We start from the raw sequence: 21,984 nt of genomic DNA, 5'->3' as shown, positions 1-21,984 counted from the left end.
TTCCCCTCAGTGCCAAGTTGCCTCTAACTGGAACAACCTTTGCAGTCTGTCTTGTGCAGCAACTGCTGCTCTGGGTGACTTCTCCTTCCATTGGATGGTCAAGGTGGGAGGCTCCCAACTCCTCTCATGACCTTATGGTTTAGCCCCAGATAAAATTCTTTATTTATCTAATAATTCAAAGCAGCTTAATTAGTAATAGGTCCTAAAAGCCAACTGTGCCAGCTGTATGATACTACATACTGTACAGAGAGCCAGGAGGCTTCAATTTTGCATTATGTCATTCAAGAGCCAGTCCCTGTTTAGTGTTCAGTCAGCACCCTCAGCACAAGGTACTGGTGTCACTCCTGAATTACAGAGCCCATGTCTGTGGCCTGCCAAATGCCAGCAATGTTGGTGAAGTCCTGCTGGAACTGGCAGGTTCAGAGGGATTCCAGGGCATAAGCAAAATACTTAACGTTTACACTGATACCCCAGGAAGAATGGCATGCGGTGTTTGTATATTTCTAGAGCATTTTTCTTCCTGCTGATTAGATCTACTGTTCATCCTGCCATTATTTTGTTCTTGCTCCTGTCAGAACAGCCAGTTTGCATACAATTTGAGAGGTACTCGGTTTGACCTTCCTGACATAAATTTACGTCACTTCTAGATAATTTTAAATGTTATTGTACAAAAAGGAGAGAAGCAGAAATGACACAGAACTTCCAAGTAGTCGGGTGATCTGGTTGTGCACAAAAAGTATTTTGTCTAGCACGTTATACCTCTGCTTTGTTAGATTCCAGGGTAGCCAAAATTGCAAGGACTGCATAGGCCAATGAAGCTGTTCATCTGTTGGGCTACTGGCCCTGTTCAATATGTTAACATGGTAGCTATCTGCTGTTGTGTGTGATGTCCTAGAAGCTGCCACGTGTAATGAAGAAGTGTGATTTAGTGTTTCGTTGCTGGGGCACCCTTAAGTTCAGAGTTTCCCGCTCTGCAGTTAGTAAACAAATGCAGGTGCTGGTCATGTGCACTGCACTCCAACACTGTTGTAAAGGAGGGTGTGTGTGTGTGTTCGGAGCAACGTGCTGAAAGGTGTGGGAAAAGGGTGGAGAGGTATGAGGGGAAGAAGGAGCTGGGTTGCACAATAAAGGAAGAGTCAAAGGATACTGTTTGAAAGGGTGTCAGAACAGTTTATGACAGGTTAACTCTGCCCATCAGGAGTTAGATTGAAACCCAGCAAATGGTTTCACTTAGGCCAGTAAACAGCTGTTGGATGGGAACTGGTTTAATGGCTGGCTTTGAATACAAAATAGGTGAGAACTTCTGTTCCAAAATAGTAATGAGAGTAATGAGTAAGAATTACTGTGCATGCCCAACACATCATTTTCAATCAGCTTACAGTCGTTTAATTTTTCATTCAAATGTTTTTAAAGTACATCTCTGCCTCTTGTCTCATTTGAGTGAACAGTTGCTGGAAAAAAGGGAAGATTTTCTGGTTATCTGAGCTCAAAACCTGGTCAGGTATAATTTTTTATGAGACATGTATTCTTGCTCCCTCTTGGTGCAACTTGCCACCACTCACAGTTCTTTTGCTGGAATTTTGAAAAAACTGCCTGAATTGGTTTCCTGTGAGGAAGCTGGGATCCAAATCTCCTCCAACTTTGAATCTTAGCAGAAATTAGGTCTCTTATTTCTCAAAGTTTTTCACTTCATGGGTGAGTTTTGCACTCTGTATAAAATACTTCAATAGTCCTTGGGTGCAGAATACTCTCCATCAAGTAGTTAGCATGCTTTGTTTCTGAATATTATATTCATACAATGTGCCACAGATCCAACAGGAGAGTTTGAGAGGCTACACCTCATCCTTTCTAAGGGGCTAGAGTGGTTGGTACATTCACTTGAAAAGGTGGTCTTGTCTCAGACTTTTGCTCTGAGTTTGGCTGAGCTAGGGGCTGAATGTTCCCAGGGAATGCTCTGAACCTGAGCAGCGTGTTAAGGGGCAGGAGCTCTGCATCACAGCAAACAGAGGAGTCCTAGTCTGAGTAACTAGAGCTCATGCAGGCTGTGATACCAATCCTGCTTGTTCAATGGGATCCACCCTAGGGCTGGCAGGTAACGACCCATTTTGTCACCTGTGTTATAGTTGGCTGCAATCTTTCCTGGGAGACAAACAAAAAAAACATCAGTTGGAAAATCCTTACCACTTCAGAGTGTGGACCCATGACGGCTGTGCATGGTCACCCTATTGCTCTATGTTGTCAAAGGCAGAGAACTTGCTTTCTGTCCTTTGAAATACTATAGTTATTACTTAACTTCCTCTTTTTCTGCCTCTTCAGCAGGAATAGCAGGATGCTAGCAGGATGTGCCTGTCAGTAAGCATCTGCAGGATAAAATATAGTTCATGTCTTTTGTTTCGTCTGTCTAAAGCAGTTGAAATAACTACAGGTATTGAGTTATTTAAGCTAATCCAAGGTAGGTGTGCCATTTAAAGCAGAGTGTTAGTTTAGGAAAGAGGAATTTGAGTGGCATTGCATGAAACACGGAAATAGAAAGACCCACTCAACTACTGCTGGAGAACAGTGTAAACTAAAAGCAGTTCCAAACATGGTGGATTTGAGGGAGTTCTGATCCAGAGACAGTGATATACTTACTGTCTGTATTCCACGGATTGTTTGTTACATTCCATTTGTACAAACTGAGGGATATAAGTGTAACATGGAGACTTTATTTACAGGGAGAATTACCTTGCTAAACTATTTCCTCTTAAAAAGCAGTGAGAAACCGTCAGGTAAAATTAACCATCTCATTTCAGAGATGAACTTCTTGCTTTCATTAACAGAAATGGTTCAGCTGATGAAGTGTGAGACTCATGTATAACTTATCCCTACATTTTGTAGGGAAAGAGAACTAGAATAGCCTTAACTCTTGCCTACTGAGTTTGTTTGCACGTGAATGTGACAATTTGTCACTCAGTTCTGAAACACTTTGTCACATTGGGTGAAGATGGTCCATTTCTCAGGTACGGCAAAGGGAGCAGAGAACAGCAGCTAACTCAGATTATACTGTGAAGATTCTTGTTATGCTCTGAGGTGCATTTATAAAAATCATGTGCAAAAGGGTCATATTAACTCCAACTTTACTCATACCTTTTTATCAGACAGCAGTAAGGTGATTTATCTGCCTTTTTGTTCTTTGCTTTATCACAACCTAATGTATTTGGCTTTCTTTAACGTTTTGTCATATTCTGAAGATCCCAGCTTTATATATTTATTTAGGAGATAATTATGATGTGCCTGTCAGTTTTGTTATCAATAAATACTGATAAGTAAAGATAGTGCCAATTTCACTGTTGACTCTAGCTAACAACGTAGAGTTTCTGCAGAGCAGAAGTATATTTTTTTAATTTTGCCTTAATTCCAAATCAAAGCACTTGCACTGGTGTTTCTGTTTAACCTTCACTCTATCAAAATATTTTATCTGGAATTATATCATTTATTCTTTTAATAAGTCTCTGAACATTATTTGTTGTGACATTTGAGACATGAAGAGAGGAAATTGTAGCTCTGCTCCTGTATCATACCACAACCTCCATTGACCTTATTATTACCTGCCACATTTAATTTTTTCCCTCTGTTACCTATATGTCTTGGTCAGCAGTGTAGTTTACCTCTGATACCTTTCCCCTTGGCATGTTATGTAGTGTATTCCCAAGTGCATTACTTTGCTTTTTTCCAAATCTAATTTTGTTTTATTTCCTGCTCAGATTCATAGGGTTTTTTTGTTTGTCTGTATATGAGGTATGCGTGGATCACCAGTTGAGATGCAATGGCTCCTTCTTTGAATGGAAACCAGGGTGAAAAAGGGACCAGCAAGAGCCCAGACCTTGTCTTGAAATGGGACTGGAATGTGGCTGCAGGGTGTACTGGGTCCCAGGAACTGGAAGCACTCCCAGGCTGCCTGGGTCTGTGTAGTCTTCGAGTTCCTTTTTGCTGTTCCAGAAGCTAGCACTTGCTGTTTTCACACGTGTGCTGACTCTTTCTTCTTCCGGATCAGTAATGAAATTAAATAACATAGCTTGCTCAAGTGCTATATTCCCATGCCTCATACATTGAAAACTCTCCTTAAGAATCAAGTATTTATTTAATGAGACCCTCCCAGATATGATACTAATTGTATTTTGTTCAGGTTCTTGAACAGCCCAAGTCTCCTTAGTATCTGATATCGTTTGGCCTCTCTGCAGATGGTTTTATTAGATGGCCTGAACAATGACTGATGGAGGTAATTACCTAAACTTCCTTCTGAACACCAACAACAATCCTTCCCAGTCAGGCTTCCTGTGCTGTTTTTCCTGTTTTGTAAATATGGATCTCAGAGTATCAATTCACCATGTTCCACAGGCTGAATTATTTTCTCTTAAAAATCATAAAACAAGCTAAAAATTAAAAATGACCACATTACAGGCTGCACTGGATTGAAGTTTACTTTTATATAACAAGTAACTGCTGTCTTTGACTTGGGGTCAGTTTCAACCGAGGCACAAGTCTGGAACCAGAGCACCTGTAGGATTGCATTCTGTTGATGCAGTTATATGTGTTGAAGCACAGCTAATCTGTACACCATTTCTTAGAATGCACCCCAAGTATTTGCTATTGCTTGTTAATTCAGTGTTAAAGCCAATCACTGAACAGCACGCAGCCTGTCAAGCTTAAGAGCCAGTCAGATCCAGAAAGGATCTTTTAACTTCAGAGAAGCTGTCATTCCCACCAAAATGGGAACCACTGCAACTCCTAAAAACAAGAGTGATATGGGATACTGAGTGCAAATACCAAAACAAGAGGTAGGGTGCAAGGCAAGTAGACAATATAAAGGAATCTCTCTTTATTGCCACAAGACAGTCAATGGCTTTCAGAGCCAGAGCTTTGTTTTCAGAAAATTAAATTTTTTTTATCTAGTCCTGATTTAAACTTATGCATAGCTTGCATAGTTACTCAGCACTCTACAAGCGTAGCATGGCAGTAAAACCATTAAAAGAAACTGTAAAAAATTTAACTTGTTGGCCACTAAGTTGGATGGTATAGTGGATTGAATAGAAGATCTCCAGACCTGAAAATGAACCAGCCCAGCTTGGTCTGAAAGGGCAGATCAGTTTTACCATAACATTTGAGGCCATAGATCAGGTGCTGTTACTTGGTTCCTGGTGACTTGAAGAGGTGACTTGAAACATTCAAGACGTGTTTCAAGAGGTGACTTGAAACATTGTGGGGGAAGCTCACTTCACCTGTAAAACATTTTGCAGGTCTGTAGGTCATCAGTTTGGTCATCTGTGTCTTCTAGACCTCCACAGGGACTGTCAGATGAAAAAGTTCTTGATATCAGATTGCCATGAAGAAGTAGAATGCTTTTAAATTTCTTCTTCTTTTCTCCATGCTCTCCCCTATTTACTTCCATAACTCAGAGGTGACAAAAGTGCTCACTTAACTCCCTATGGTCCTTCTTTGCTTTTCATTTAATTGTTCCTGTCAGGCTTTGGAACACAACGGGTCTTGTCAGCAGAGCAAAAAAACCAAGGGTCCTCCTTACATTGTGATACATTTTACAATAGATTAAAAAAAAAGCTCTGGTTTTGAAGTGGATGCTTCCATTTTCCTTTTACATAGCTATTATGTAACTGACTTACCTGCTTATCCCTCCTTTATTCACAGTAACCATGGCTTTATAATGAAAGTACATGGACTGTATATTTCATGTATGAGTTTAAATACAGAACTGTGATTTCATTTTTCTGTCATCACGCACACGGCAGTTTGTAACACACGCACACATTAAAATTGCTTGTTCCACTGCATTCACATAATTAAATTCCCTAGTTTGTTACCATTCATCACCCCTGGAGTCAAGCAGACTGTCCAGTAAGTGAAGCAATTGTTAAACTGTATGGCATTAAACCCTAGAAATCTTCTGTGAGAACAGGGAACAAAAACCAAATCAAGATGAATAGTTCTAGGACTGTGTTAGCTGACTGTCGTGGTTTAACCCCAGCTGGCAACTAAGCACCACACAGCCAGTTGCCCACTCCCTCCCAGTGGGATGGGGGAGAGAATCGGAAGAGTAGAAGTGAGAAAACTCATGGGTTGAGATAAACACAGTTTAATAGGTAGAGCAAAAGCTATGCACGCAAGCAAAGCAAAACAAGGAATTAATTCACCACTTCCCATCGTCGGGCAGGTGTTCAGCCATCTCCAGGAGAGCAGGGCTCCATCATGCGTAACGGTTACTTGGGAAGACAAATACCATAACCCCGCACGTCCCCCACCTTCCTTCTTCCCAAAGCTTTATATGCTGAGCATGATGTCATATGGTCTGGAATATCCCTTTGGTCAGTTGGGGTCAGCTGTCCCACCTGTGTTCCCTCGCAACTTTGTGTGCACCCCCAGCCTACTTGCTGGCAGGGTGGTGTGAGAAGAAGAAAAGGCCTTGACTCTGTGTAAGCACTGCTCAGCAGTAACTAAACATCCCTGTGTTATCAACACTGTTTTCAGCACAAATCCAAAACATAGCCTCATACTAGCTACTATGAAAAAAATTAACTCTATCCCAGCCAAAACCAGCACACTGAAATAAATCTAATCTAAGAAAATACCAAAGCTAAAGCCAGCAAGGTTTCCTAAACCATTGTCATGGTTTAACCCCAGCCAGCAACTAAGCACCATGCAGCCGCTCACTCACTGCCCCCCCCACCCAGTGGGATGGGGGAGAAAATCGGGGAAAAAGAAGCAAAACCCACGGGTTGAGATAAGAACAGTTTAATAGAACAGAAAAGAAGAAACTAATAATGATAACACTAATAAAATGACAACAGCAATAATGAAAGGATTGGAATGTACAAATGATGCGCAGTGTAATTGCTCACCACCTGCTGACCGGCACCCAGCAAGTCCCCGAGCGGCGATTCCCCGCCCCCACTTCCCCCAGTTCCTATACTGGATGGGACGTCCCATGGTATGGAATACCCTGTTGGCCAGTTTGGGTCAGGTGCCCTGGCTGTGTCCTGTGCCAGCTTCTTGTGCCCCTCCAGCTTTCTCGCTGGCTGGGCATGAGAAGCTGAAAAATCCTTGACATTAGTCTAAACACTACTAGCAACAACTGAAAACATCAGTGTTATCAACATTCTTCACATACTGAACTCAAAACATAGCACCCTACCAGCTACTAGGAAGACAGTTAACTCTATCCCAGCTGAAACTAGGACAACCATGTTTAAAGGATTTGGATGTAAGTACTTTCAAACAAAAATAACATGGATCTGATTACCACATACCCTAGGAGCACATATCCCTGGTAAATATAAATTAAAAATTAATAAATGTGTCACTACGAGGCTTCAAATTGCATTCTGCTTTCAGACCTACTTTTGTCAAATGCAAGGCAAGGCACTCCATTATAAGCCCTCTTTTGTCATTGTATTTATTTTCCAGCCATCAAAATCTGTGTCTAGACTCTACAGTGCTGCATGTCTATAAATGCTTGAGACAGATGCCAACATGGACAGACACACAGATTAGATAGATAAAAGGGTTCTTGAAATAATCAGCTCACTTTCCAGTGGGCATGAGAGAGCTGTCTATTTTCAGTTTCATACCAACAGCAGGTAGGGACTGACTGATCATATGTCTAACATGCTTAGCAAGAATTCCACAGGTTTTAGTAAAAGTGGTTGAGGCTGTAGTGGACAGGAATGAACAAATAAACTCTGCTTTCCAGAGGTTTGAGGGGGAGGTAGAAGTGGCAGAAAAAGCACTAGGCTCAGACAAAATGCTCAGAACTGACTGAGAAGCAAACTGGAACTGATTGTTGAGACACATCCAGGCTCACATCCCCCTTGACTTGAGAGAAGCTGTGTGTCTAAACTCAAAGACCTAGAGTCTGGCATCTTCTCCTGCAGAGGAGACTTGAGCGGGAGGCCAAGGCATTTGGAATCAGAGGGTACTGCAGTTGTGGAGCTGAGGTTTCTAGGCTCAGGGTTTCTAGGTAAGTATGCACTGGCCAAGAAGTTTTGAAGACAGTGTGGTGGCAACTGCATGGTGCTTGGGGTGGGAACAGCAGTTAAAGGCATTGACAAAAATTTTCTGTATCTCTTCCTTCCCCATTGTCCACAGCATGTAGTCAGCTCCACACCCTACTCAAGCTGAATGGAGAAACAGAAAGGATGAAAGGAGTTGCAGCTGAAGTGGGTGGCTTTTGCAGCAAAGGAAAGCAATATTTACTACAGCCGGTAATCCTTTTACCATGAACTTATGGAAACTAAGAACCTAGTGTCTGAGCAGCCCCTGCCTCTACCTGAGCACACAGCAACTTATGGGAAATCCTTCATTACATATCCTTCACTAAGTAACAACACTTGCTTCTTTTCAGAATCGCTTCTCTGAATTATGTGTCTGCCAGCACTCATTACACATTTACATCTCTGCTTTAACCCAGAGGACTCACCCATTATGTATCATAGTTGGTCATTTCAGCCATCCAGTGCATCAAGTTAACAAATAACTATGGATGGAACTGGGACTCAGGAGGAAAAAAACCAACCCAAAATAGTTACGAAGTTGAGTTTGTGGCTGGATAAAAGCTAAAAAGTGAAAAATGTCTACAAATATTGGTGTTTTTTAAACTCAGTCTGATGTTTTAAAATATTTCTTCATTTCTGCTGGGACTAGGTGCAAAGCTTCAGACAGCCACTAGAAAGATACGTGGTCAAATGTGCAAACTACTTAATGAAGTCCATGTTGTTACATCCTGTTAAGGGCTATTTGAAAGTAAATATATTTTTTCAAAGGTTGACTGCTAAATTGATCTCTACTTTTACAGACTGTGCTGGCAAATTAATGGTAACCAAAAGCATAAAGTATAATTCATTTAGGAAACAATGTATTTTTGTCTAGTAAAAAATCCTAGGCTTCTCCATCTATGATTTGCTCTGGGTGAAACATGCTCACCGCCTCCATGGAATTTATTTAGTGCTGAAGAGGACAAGAGAAAATCCTGGAGAACAAAAGCTTGGCAGGGACTCCAGAACAAGAATTGAAGAATGAAAGCTCAGTTCTGAGGGGAATGGTGAACAGTTTAACAGATTTTGTATGGCAGGCAGATGGCAGCACTTTCTTCATCCCTTGTAAGCCCAAATATCAGCCAGTTGTTCTCTTTAATAAGGTCTGCACTCCTTGCATAAATTAAGTACAGTTTGGCTTAGTTGAATTGAGGAATAGATTGTTTCTACATAAAGTGACAATTTGGAGTATTTTGATATAGAAGAATAAAGGAGATGCAGGAGGAATATGGATTGTTATTTCCTGTCCCAATTTTCCCAGCAGTACCGGTAAGGTTGCAATGCATGTCTCATTGCTAGAGGATGGCTGAACATGCCTTATATTGAGCAATTCATTACCACTTGGACAGAGGCAAGATCTGGAATGATCTCTGGCACTCCCTTTTGAAGCAGGACTTGTCACTTCAAGCGGTCAGAGGTGACCAAAGGCAAATTTCAAAGACAGCTTAAAACTGACCTAGAGATGTTAATTTCTTGGTAGGAGTCTTGTTCTGAAGTACGTAGCATGGCAGATGTGGGGTGCATTCTCTGAAACTTTTCAAAACTGATACATATTAAGAAAGCATCTTTGCGAAGCTTAAGGTAACAATGCCCATGATGGAAGCAAAGGGGAAGGCAAGCTCCCCAAAACTAGTCTGGGTAGTTCCAGAAACTCATCAGTTTGGATTATGTAATAATTATATAAGTATGGTGCGACACTCCAACTGTTAGCAAAAGGCATAGATATGACTGTTTTATTTTAGTTTGGTTTGGTTTGGTTTATTTTATTTTAACTGTTCTTATCTAGCTGGACTATATCAGTCATTGATCTTCATCTTGATTAAATTTTATCTTTCTCAGCATTTGGATCCAGATCTGAAACTCACCAGGATTCAAGGCTGTTAATACCCAGAAGTTTGATTTCAATCCATTAGACTGATAGCTACAAGTCAGAAACTTGACTGTTGATGAATATTTAAAAAAAAAAAATTAAAAAATTAGGTACATTTCAAGCCAGGACTCTAGTTCGCCTCTGTCAAGCAGCAATTCTAATTTTTAATTGAATTTCTCTTTTTTTCTTCTTTGTAGAATCAAGGTGCTAATCTTAAAATCTTCACCCAGAATTGTGAGACACTATGTATGGAGCCCAAAATAGAAAAGGAAGGCATCTTCATGACTTGTGAGAATGCAGGAACCATCCATCCAGCTTCAGAAATGCTCTGTACTGAAAACACATTACAAGCAAAAAATGCAAATTTACAGACCTATTCTCAACACCATGCCCCTTGTGATAAGAGAGAAAGTTGTCACCAACAAGTCTTCTGTGAACAAGGAATTAATATTATTAGTAACGGCAACAAATCAAAGAATGATGTTTCGCCTTTTCCTTTATGGGATACAGACTCTGTTCCTGATAAACAAGAACGTTTATGTGCTGTTCTGTCTTCTGCAAAGCTATGTGATGAGCCAAGGGAGGGAGAGCAAAGGTATAGTTTTGACTCACACGATAGCAATGACACAGATATTCTCTGCAGTCTATCATGTGATGAATCTGTGTTTGAAGCTAATCCCAAGTCAGTCCTGGAATCTGGAGAACCTGGGTGCAAAGGAGATGCTGATATATCTGCAGTGCATGACAAGCTCTGGAAACTTTTTCATGAAGATGACTCAGACTATCAAATCGCTTTTGAAAACCAGGGGATCACAAGCTTAGAAATTAGGCCGACAGGTACCAAAATCACAGAACTGAACTTTGTACAGAAGACCTGTTCTGATCATCCTTTGCCAATAAATGTGATAGAAGAGCGGGAACCTATTACACAACGAGCTAGTAGACAAAGAACAGAGAAAGATGACTGCAATGTTTCTAATATCCTACTTAAAACAGATGAAGTATGTAACAGTGCATCCATAGGAAACATTTGTCTTGCACAAATGGTAGAAGCAGATGGTATATGTCTAGATTCTAGCACTGGAAATAAAACGGAAACACCATCCATTTGTGTTTCAGCAAATAGTATCATCTTAAATACAGGGGAGTGCTTGGAGCAGAAGCCAAATCAAACGTTAACTGACAGTAATGGATCCATTCAAATGACTGTTGCTCAGGAAGGAAAGCTTACCATTAATAATGCTTCCCAAACATGTGATGCAGATTCTCCTCAAAGATTAAAAAATGCTCACAGTGGTAACTTAGCATGTGACAAAGAAAACCCAGCTTACATGTCAGATAAGTCTCATGGGACAATTGGACAATTACTTCATACTGAGCACAACATATCCTTGATAAATGAGTCTGTAACTGGTAAAGGGTGTCATTTTAGAGGCTGTTATCCAGCAAAAAGAGAATTAGCTTATTTCCCTGAAGAGAAAGACATTTTCCCCTGTGAAAATACCAGTCGGTTTACACATGAAGAACACTCTTCTGTTAACACCATACATAAAAGTTATGAAGAGAATTTGCAAGAAAAAGGAAATCACTCAGACTTGAATGCACAAAATGACACTAATTCTGACAGTTATCATCTTTCAAAAAATAATGACTGTCAAGATTTTCAGGTTGTTGCTAATGCACAGCAATACAGTTCTGTAATGCAATTGCCTAATTTAATTAAGACTCCTGAAACCATAACACGCAAGAATCTACCCCAAAATATAGACCAACAGACAGAAATAGGAAAACGAGAAGTGGCATTCACTCCCTCTTCTGGGGATCCACTTTTAAGAGATTTTTATGTAGAAGTGCCCAGATATGAACCATGTAAACCAGGAGAAGAACAGAGAGAGATTTGCATAGGTGATGAACAAAGGGCTGAAATTTCCTGTGACTCAGGAGTTAGTCACGTTTCAGAGAGTCAGACTGCAGTTTCCTCTCATAATACATCAGAACAACATGTATTTTTTGTTGACAGCACCTTCAAGTCTGATGAAGAGTTAAAGACAGATTCTTCAAAAAATCACACATATGCTTCTGCAAGTGTAACATCAGTTAGTACCCCGCTACCTAGAAAGGGTCAAAATGAGTACCACAGCATAGCAAATGAGGATTTTAGAGATACCAGTAATCAGTTAGGTACCCAACAACTGACTGTGAAAGAAACATTACCATTCTTCACACCTGTGAGCCAGTCAGAGGGCCTTCTTACCAGTATATCAGCAATGGGGTGTCCTGGCACAGGAAGTCAAGTAAAAACTGAATCCACACAAACTGCAGTCAAAGTATATGAAAATTTGAGCACGCTGGAAACTTTCTGCAAAGCGTTGCAGGATCAGTTCCATAGGGTACCTGAAGAAAACAAGAAGAAAGCAGCCTTGTGTGAAAATAAACAAGAGATCCAAAGAGTTAACGAATATAACCCAGATGAAGCTGAAACAAAGTCTCCTTTGCGCACTTTAATTAGCTCCAAGGCTCAGAGACGGTTTATGAACATTAGCACTAAGCAGTCCTGTCCTGGCTTGATCTCTTCCAGCAAGATAACTGAGGTTGATAATTCAATTAAGTCTACTGAGTATGATAAAGATGAAGAAGTCATGACATCAGAGAGTGTAGTAAGTGGTTTAGTTAATTTGCCATCAGTTGATTCAGGGAACAACCAGTATTTTCAAGAGCAACCACCCTGCAGCAGAACTCAGCCGTTCTCTTTAGCATTGAGCACATATGATCCATTCCCAGTCAATGTGGAAAGGCTAAGAAATCAAGAAGGGTCAAAATCCTACCAGACATCACCAACTGTTGCTGAGCCTGAGCCCATCAAATGTAAACAAGATACAGCAAAGAGTGGGCATTTAGGTGCTGGAGCCAAGAAGAAATTGCCACCAGCAACACTGTCAAAAAAACCCCGACTGGAGGAGAGAGGAAATGTCAGCAAGGATCCTAGCTGTGTTAAAAAGTCTGTGAAGAGTGAGGCAGGCATGATTCATAAAGAAGATAGAAAAGAGCAGAGGAAACTAATTTTGAAAAAGGATAGCAAAGGTAAGAGAAAACCGAGTTTCATTTCTGTCCTTTCCCATCATTCTGGCTACAGTACAAAATTCAGATTTGTTAAACACACTGCAAGCCTCCTTTAGTCTAAATCATGTCAGCTAAAGGTGTCCTAGCCCCACTGATTTTAATTTGCAGTTCTGTGAACTTAGTAACTAGTGCTGTGCCCATGCCACAGAGCAGAACCCTCCCTAACATCCTTTTCCTAACTGGCAAATACATTAAATTTATGAACTTTTAAACCTGTTTGAAATAGTTAGTTCTTCATTTGTCTCTTTGAGTAACTTTTCAGGGATGTATAGCATAATGGTACCATGTAACTACACACAATATAGCAACTGCAAGCCCAGTACTTGCATGTTTTTATGTTTCTACAAGCTGTGTTCCAGTTATGCTTCTACACTGTGGCTCTGAAATGCAGTTACCCTCTCTTCGTTACCAAATGGTTTTATTACTAGCAAAGTATTATTGTTATTAGTAGGGCACCACTGACAAATATAATGTTTTGCATTCCTGTCTGATGACTGATGGCTGGTTCTACATTCCTTTTCACCACTGTTGGTCATAAATGACACTGATGAAATTAGCAATATTAAACTGACATAGAAAACATATAATTAAAATGAGATGCAGGTTGCTTGTCAGAGTCTCTAGGAGGTTGCTAGCAGGTAAAACAAAATGCAGACAGGAGTAGCAATAGTCTTAACAGCTAGACAGATGAGGTATTTGTGGTTTCTGTGGATACTTTGTAAGGACCTAGGTCATATTTTTACCTTTTGACATTACATTTCATGTTCACATCATAAAATAATTTAATAGATCAGAGCAAGACTGAACAGTGACTAAAGGTAAGCTACACAACTATGAAGCTCTTTAGACGTTCTAATTACAGTGCAATCTGGTGAGAGTTCTACTTTTCCAATCACATTTAAAAAAACCTCAGACTTTTCTCTGTTTGAAGATGTGTCCTTTGCCAGAGAACCAAATGCGTGGGAGGAGAGTCACATTCCTTCAAAGCAGAGCAAGCAAAGTGCAATTACTGAGAAATGCCTGATCTTTTTCCATGTACCTGAGGCTATGCTTGAAAAATGTTTTAAACATTCAGGCTTGCATCAGATATGACTGAATTTTCTTAACCTGCTTCTGATCTGCTTCAGTCTAGACTGAAATGAATGTATGTTTGTACTTTAGAGAATTGTGTGGACCTTTGCCCAGCATTATGGGAAGGTTGGTATGGTTAGTCTGGTATATACTCAGTGTTCTTTTTTGTATTATTTTCAGCTTCAGAAGGGATGACTTTGTGGTTAGGGCAGGGCATCTGGAGCTGTTAGTTCTATTTACAGTTCTGTCACATACTGTCAGTGTCATTTTAGCCCTGATTCAGCAAGATTCTTAGGCCTAAGGACTTAAGTGACTACAAGTTAAACATAGCAGTGAATTCCAGGTGCTTGACCCTTCCAGTTGGATCCAGCATTCCTTCAGCATTAGACGGCGAAAGTTAGATTGCAGGAATGGGATCCCCAAGGGAGATGTCTCATGCCAGCTCATTCAGAGTGCAGCAGCTCAGAATTAACACAGTAGGAAATGTAAACTTGCATTTTACATCCCTTACATCTAGCAGGGATGTCTCACTTAGCACAGGGATGTGCCATGATCCCAAAACCTTTCCCTAAGTATATGCTGATTCCCTTTCTTTCCAAGTACCCTCCATCCTCCTGCTCACGCCATGCCCCCGTGCAAAGATGCTGGAGCATTCTGTGAGCCAGTAAACAAGTCTTAGCAGAGAACCAGCTTATCAGGACCTTCCCCAGACTGGGTAGAGTGCTCTCTTTCTGTAACCTGAGTGATTCTCGGATTTGTTCTGCGTGATGGTCAATGTTTAGCAAGAACTGTGCCCTATGGCTGGAAAGGTAGGGACTTTCTTTAGAGGTGGGAAATTAATCCTTTGAAACTGAAGAGGGAAGCAAAGGCCACTAACATTACCAAATGCAAATATCTAACTAAATGTGGGTGCCCCCCTCCAGCTGTGTTTTAAAGGAAATGGTGCCATCACTGCATCTTGCAGAGAATCTCATCCTGGCAGTTCCTGTTAGGTATGTTCCAAGAACACCTTGGAGACTGAGCATCTCCTGGGACTTAAAAGTCTTTTCTCTCAAAGGCTGTGATCAGTTAAAAAAATCTACTAGTTACAAGTATTCAGTTAATAAGAATTCTCACTATGTAACCATATGGTATGCTCTACCTTTATGGTGTCTTTTTTTACTGATAAAACCAGCTCGTCCTTTAGTCAGAGAGAATGTGTTTTGATTAAGAAATTATTTTATGTTGATGCCTTTTCAGGCTAGAACTTCCCTTGGGTCCTATTCCATACATACAAAATGTCTTTGCATTGAAAATATTTCCATTGACTGTGTGGGGCACTGACTGAATCAGTCTTTTAAAACCTCCATATTATGTAGCCTTGGTTTCTGCATCAGAAGAAATCATAATTATTTACCAGTGTTGTCAGATTTGTATTCTTAACATCTGCAAATCATTCTGGGATTCCTTTGAAATGCCAAAACAATATCATTATCTTCTAGTCCTAAACTGTGGCTCTTCTGTTTCAAGCTCCCAAGCTGCTGAAGAAAATCCAAGCAGAGTTGTTCCCTGACTGCTCTGGAAATATTAAGCTATGCTGTCAATTTGGTGACGTTCATGGTGACTCCACTATTACATGGACTAAAGATTCCAAGTTACTAGCTCGACTGCAGAGAAGGTGAGTGAATGTTTCTGAAGGACTGGTAGTTTCTGAATAGCTTTTGGGAAAATATGCCAGTGATTCACTCTTGTACCTGTTAAGCGGATTAGTATGATAGGTGCAAAAAATAAGTTTAAACAGGGTAATTAAGAAGCATATCTTCACATGGTGCATTAATATTGGTCATAGTTTGCATTCCATCACCAGTAATTCCTCTCAGCCTGTTCATAACCAGTCTCATCAAACTTTCAAGTACAGTAAAAGATCAAATGAAGTTTGAACCTCAGCACCCAGCCAAGCAACATAAACACGCTTGGTTAGTATGTGGGAGGCTGTCTGTCCTTATGTGGTGGAGGTGAATCGCTGAAACAGCTAACATGCAATGTAGAGCTTGACCTGATTATTCCACAGTATCAATATAGACTAGGGGATAAATGGATTGAGAGCAGCCCTGCAGAGAAGGACTTGGGATACTGGTGGACAAAAAATTGGACATGAGCCAGCAATGTGCACTTGCAGCCCAGAAAGCCAATCATATCCTGGGCTGCATCAGAAGAAGTGTGGCCAGCAAGTCAAGGGAAGTGATTCTGCTCCTCTACTCTGCTCTCCTGAGACCCCACCTGGAGCACTGCGTCCAGCTCTGGGGTCCCCAGTACAGGAAAGACCTGTTAGAGCAGGTCCAGAGGAGGCTACAGAAATGATCCCGAGGTCTGGAACACCTCTCCTATGAGGAAAGGCTGAGAGAGTTGGCGTTGTTCAGCCTGGAGAAGACACAGCTCCAGGGAGACCTTCTTGTGGCCTTTCAATATATAAAGGGGGGTTACAGAAAAGATGGAGAGACTTTTTACCAGGGCCTGTAGTGACAGGGACAAGGGGCAATGGTTTTAAACTGAAAGAGGGCAGGTTTGGATTGGACATAAGGAAGAAATGTTTTACGATGAGGGTGGTGAAGTGAGGAGATTGAAGTAGACGGACGCCTGTAATCTTGAGAGCAGACAACAGACGACCCTTTATTGCTAAAACACACACATACTTATAGTCACATATTCTGCAAAGTCACTGTACACGCGCACAAACATAAGATATAATTGGTTATACTAACTCTGTACACGCGCATAAACATAGGACATAATTGGTTATACCAATTAAAACATGCGAAACTTGTCTCAGTCTAATTGGTGAAGATAAACTGCCGAATTGAGGTTCTTTGTGCCAAGTTCCCTTTATCATGGAATGCGCACCTGTGTTCTTCTAATTGCTATCTTTCTTTTTTTGTCTTCTTGTTTATTCTGTTCAAGGCCTTCTAAAGGCATCTGGAATGCTCTTGCGACCGTTAGCTAAATATGTTCCCACAGTGAGGCACAGGAACAGGTTGCCCAGAGAAACTGTGGATGCCCCATCCCTGGAAGTGCTCAAGGCCAGGTTGGATGGGGCTTTGAGCAACCTGATCTAGTGGAAGGTGTCCCTGCCCATGGCAGAGGGGTTGGAACTAGATGATCTTTATTTAAGGTCCCTTCCAACCCAAACCATTCTGTGAGTCTATGGTTCTGCTTTGAAATTCTTATTTGGTATTGAATAGAACTTGAAGCTGATCGGATTAAACAATGGGAGTTGTATTTAAGGAAGCATGATCTCTCCCCTCAACCCAACCAATTAACCTGACTCTGAGTGACTAGAGGCAGTGCAATGAGAAGGGTAGAAATGAAAGCTTCTTAAGGCCTTTATCAGGATCTTTTCCAGCTTTTCTTAAACTCCATTTTTATGAAATGAGTTATTTTCTTCTGTAGCAGTAATGACATTCCTATCACATAGCTGTTACAATCTGTTTATAATGTTTCAAAAATACAAAATTAACATTACCCAAAGCAAAAAAAGAAAAGATATTTCCATCAGAATGCACAATTCTGTGAAAACAAAAAAGTTTTTTAAGAAGGCATCTTCTCATATGTTCTTTTAAGTGGAGAGAAAAAGTTGCATGAATTGGTTAAACTTCCTATGTCATTCTGATTCTTGTTGTTTTAACTATACTGATTTTGACTATTGTATTACAATATCCATTGTAATATTAATATGTATCATTATCTGCTAAATAATTTTGCAGTGTTTTAACAAATAAACAGTGCAGAGACATCAAATTTATCAGTTTTTGCAGTGACAGCAAATAAAATGTGTGATAACATAAAATATTTGAGTTTTAACTTCATAGGTTAAATATATTTCAAAGTGTTGAAAATAAAGTAAAATATATGAGAGATTTAGAGTAAGAGAGATTCCTAGTTACAATTTTTACTTCAAAAATGTTCAACAGAGTTCAGTGGAAATCTCCCTTCCATCACAATCAAAATCTAACTGGTTGTTTTGTGTGTACCCAAGTACTGTTTCTTCTTTTGGAAATATACATCAATCTACAGAAATACATAATCTGGACTGTTTGGTGCATTTTAGCTTTTACTTTCAATAGGGGGTGATTACAGGAAATTAGGCAACAAATCTTTGAATTTTTATTACCTGTCAACACATGGAAACGTATATTGAAAAAAACCCACATCACTAGTAATATGAATATATGATAAGTAATTTAATTTAAAAACGATTGTTGGAAAAAATTAGTTCTCCAGTGTGCCAAAACATCATGAAACTTCATGTCGCCAATGAAACTGTGCACACCTTCACTAATTCACTTAAAAAATGTGAACCTCTTCAAAATGCAGTAGCCAGGTCTCCATAATCCCTGCTTAGATTATCTGGTTTGCTGATAAATACTTCCATGGACATCCACTGTGGTACAGGTGAAAACCTTCATAGTCTAAGAGGATTTTTCACTCAGGCATAGCACTGTTTCAGTGTGGTTTTATTGCTTCCAGAGCCAGCTTGGGTCTGCAAGTACTGTAACTGCATTCACATATCATTACACCCCTGTTAATAACATCTACCTTTGATCCATTTGTGAAGTTGCATAAACAGACATCAGAGAGCAAATACCTATCTTGAAAAAAGCAAAGGAACAGAGAAAGCTGTGAGGAGTTGCCGTGGTTCAACCCCAGCCAGCAATTAAGCACCACGCAGCCGCTCACTCACTTCCCCCCCGCCCCCCAGAGGGATAGGGGAGAAAATCGGGAAAAGAAGTAAAACTCGTGGGTTGAGATAAGAACGGTTTAATAGAACAGAAAAGAAGAAACTAATAATGATAATGATAACACTAATAAAATGACAACGGCAATAATAAAAGGATTGGAATGTACAAATGATGCACAGTGCAATTGCTCACCACCCACCGATTGACGCCCAGTTAATCCACGAGCGGCGATCCCCCCGCCCCCACTCCCCCCAGTTCCTATACTAGATGAGACGTCCCATGGTATGGAATACCCTGTTGGCCAGTTTGGGTCAGGTGCCCTGGCTGTGTCCTGTGCCAACTTGTTGTGCCCCTCCAGCTTTCTCGCTGGCTGGGCATGAGAAGCTGAAAAATCCTTGACTTTAGACTAAACACTACTGAGCAACAACTGAAAACATCAGTGTTATCAACTTTCTTCTCATACTGAACTCAAAACATAGCACCCTACCAGCTACTAGGAAGACAATTAACTCTATCCCAGCTCAAACCAGGACAGGAGTCAATACTGAGGAACAGCATACCACATTTTTGGCTTTTATATGTTCATACTCTATATATTTGACCATGATATTGATAGGAATATTAGAATGCCTTTTGGTGTGATTTAATTATTTTTGGATTTGATTGAGGTACTTTTCTCTCAGAATTTAGTAGGATCATCTGTTGTGAAACACGTAGTAAGCTGAATGCTTCTAAGTAGGGCGAAATAAAATATTTTGTCTACCTGCATCGTATTTGTATCAGTCTTTTAAGTGAGGGACAGAAATTCCAGGAACAGGAGGAGAGATATGTGGAATAATCATGAAAGATCTTTTCAAAGTATTAATGTGGAAAATTAACATATTCTGTTCCAGTGCCCAGGATGACTCTCCCGTCTCTTTGGCAATAGCTAAAGCCAGTAACAAAGACCAGGGAATGTATTATTGCTGCTTGAATAATATATATGGAAAGGTGACTGCTGAGTTTAATCTGACTTCTGAAGGTAAATTCCAGTTTATAATTTTGATTAATAATAATGACAATGGCAGTTTCCATTCTTTTTTTTTTTTACTACAAAATCTTGTTTCTTCATTTCCTTGTAGTGTTGAAACATCTCTCAAGTTTTCAGAATTGTGAAGGTAAGTACACACATCTGCTTGAACGTGTGCTCAAGTCATTGTTCCTTCTGATTTCCAAATAGAACAAAGGATGGACAAATACAACCAGACTGAGACATTTTGGCAGTTATCCCATGGGAAACTATGGGAATCCCTTGAAGCCATTGAATCAGTATTGTGTTTTTGCTAGCTGTCTTTCCCCTTTTTGCACTCACCTTTTCTGTGCCATCGAGCATAGAATTCACTTTAATTCATGGGAGTTTTGTAGGTGAAATACCCTCGTGTAGGATGGAATGGTTTGTGCAGGGTGATGGAGTACCCGCCGTGACAAACTATTGATTTGAACTTGACTGTGTAACTTCTTGTTAGCTTGATTCACTAGCACTTCACATACAGTAAACAGTGAAATAGCATTGCATCGCATCATACAGAGACACAGACACACACAGAGTACTGAAAGCTCTTTTGGCAAAAAAACTTGCCAGTGATGTTTGAACACATGGTCTTTGCAAGTCACCTGCTATGTAACTTTACTCCCAAGAGAAAGACGGGCATGAAGATTTGGAATGCTTTCCCCATATGTTAACTTGTGTTTAATCACACTCGGCATATGTCTTGCTGTGCTGTAGCTAAAGATAGACAGTGCATTGCAAATTGGTTTATCATTTCTGAACACACTGTAGTAATCGAGTACTTCAGTCCGCCAATTGATTTTTCTTTCTTTTTCTAGAAGAATAAAATTAAACATTTAGTTCCTTGTTAAAATAAAACCAGGACTTCTCATGTAACAGCACTGTATAACTTCTGATCAACAGAGAATTTTAGGTGGAGTTAAGGAGCCTTTTAATTCTAGCTTTATATGTGCACTGTTTCCTCTGTGCTTCAAAGAGCGGCAATAGTGTACAGAATCTAAACCAGAGATAACTACAAAGGGGAGCTGGAAGGACTTCATTGCTGCGTAGTATACACCTTTTGTTCTCCTATTTATCTTTTCACTGATGTTCCTTGAAATGTTATGATTAGAGAGACTTGAAGTGCAGTTAGAATTTTTTAGTTTCTTTCAGTGCTTAACCTTAACCACTTCTTTTTTCCCCTTCGATTTTTTTTTTCCATTTGTATTCCAGTGATCATTTAAAAGGGTGAAATCCATAATCCTGCTTGATTTCAGCTGTAACAAACATAGGCACACATTCTTATGCTACTGGTACCTTCAAAATCCACAGGTGGAGGGATAAGAGAAATATTATTGTACCAATTTCTCCTGAATATAAAGATCACTAAAATTGATGTATTTACTTTTTGATTGAAACTGACATGGTCATTTATAGGAATGTGGTTCTTATTCAAAATCACTTATGGAATAAAAATCTTGGGGTTTTTTTCTACCTTTGCTAATGAACCTGTTTTTAAGCTGGTGCTTGCCAGATTGAAAAGAAACACTTTAACATGCTGGTCTGCAGCAGTGGAGCTGATGTAGTGATTGTGGTTGGTACGAGGAAAGGCGTGTTTCCGTCATGTCATATTAGATAAGGACTGAGACCTCTTTCAGCTGAGTGTTTCTACGAACACATTGGCAGAATCTTTCCCTGAAAACATTCCAAGTTGAAAGCTAAAACAAGCTCTGGTTGTACTAGCAACTTCTGGCTTTTCTGAAAAGACAGGCTAGCTTCAGAAGAATGTGCTCTGAGCACACTGGGCACAGAACTGTGTTCTACTTTTAAATTCGTATCTTCATACACTGCTGCACATTAGCTTTATTACTTTCTGTCTTCCCAAAAAAGCAGAGTTGGCAGGATCTCTGTATTCCCTCAATGCCTCTTTAGTTCTCAGTCAGCTTGACTTACTTCACATACATTTGAAGCTCCTGTTTACAACTGCCCTAATAGTTTTAAAAACAGCTTTTGTTATCTTTACCCCTATTTTTGTTTGCTACACTCTGTATTCTCTCCTTATGAACTTGAACTGCCACCTTTCTCCATGCTGGCTTTAGA

At 40.1% G+C, this 21,984-nt stretch overlaps 1 protein-coding gene across 1 annotated transcript in view; it reads left to right on the top strand.

The window, feature by feature from the left end:
- ALPK2 (alpha kinase 2) overlaps positions 1–21,984 on the top strand; it is a 55,043-nt gene that overhangs the window by 16,003 nt on the left and 17,056 nt on the right. The window contains exons 5-8 of the mRNA XM_030005283.1: positions 10,149–13,032; positions 15,652–15,799; positions 19,751–19,878; positions 19,979–20,014. Of these exons, the coding sequence (XP_029861143.1) occupies positions 10,149–13,032; positions 15,652–15,799; positions 19,751–19,878; positions 19,979–20,014 (3,196 nt within the window). The remainder of the gene's footprint in view (positions 1–10,148; positions 13,033–15,651; positions 15,800–19,750; positions 19,879–19,978; positions 20,015–21,984) is intronic.

This window comes from Aquila chrysaetos, chromosome Z, assembly GCF_900496995.4.
Source record: "Aquila chrysaetos chrysaetos chromosome Z, bAquChr1.4, whole genome shotgun sequence".
Classification (NCBI taxonomy): Eukaryota; Metazoa; Chordata; class Aves; order Accipitriformes; family Accipitridae; genus Aquila; species Aquila chrysaetos.
The sequence above is the reverse complement of the archived record's forward strand: the minus strand, read 5'-3'. Positions and strand labels throughout refer to the sequence as shown.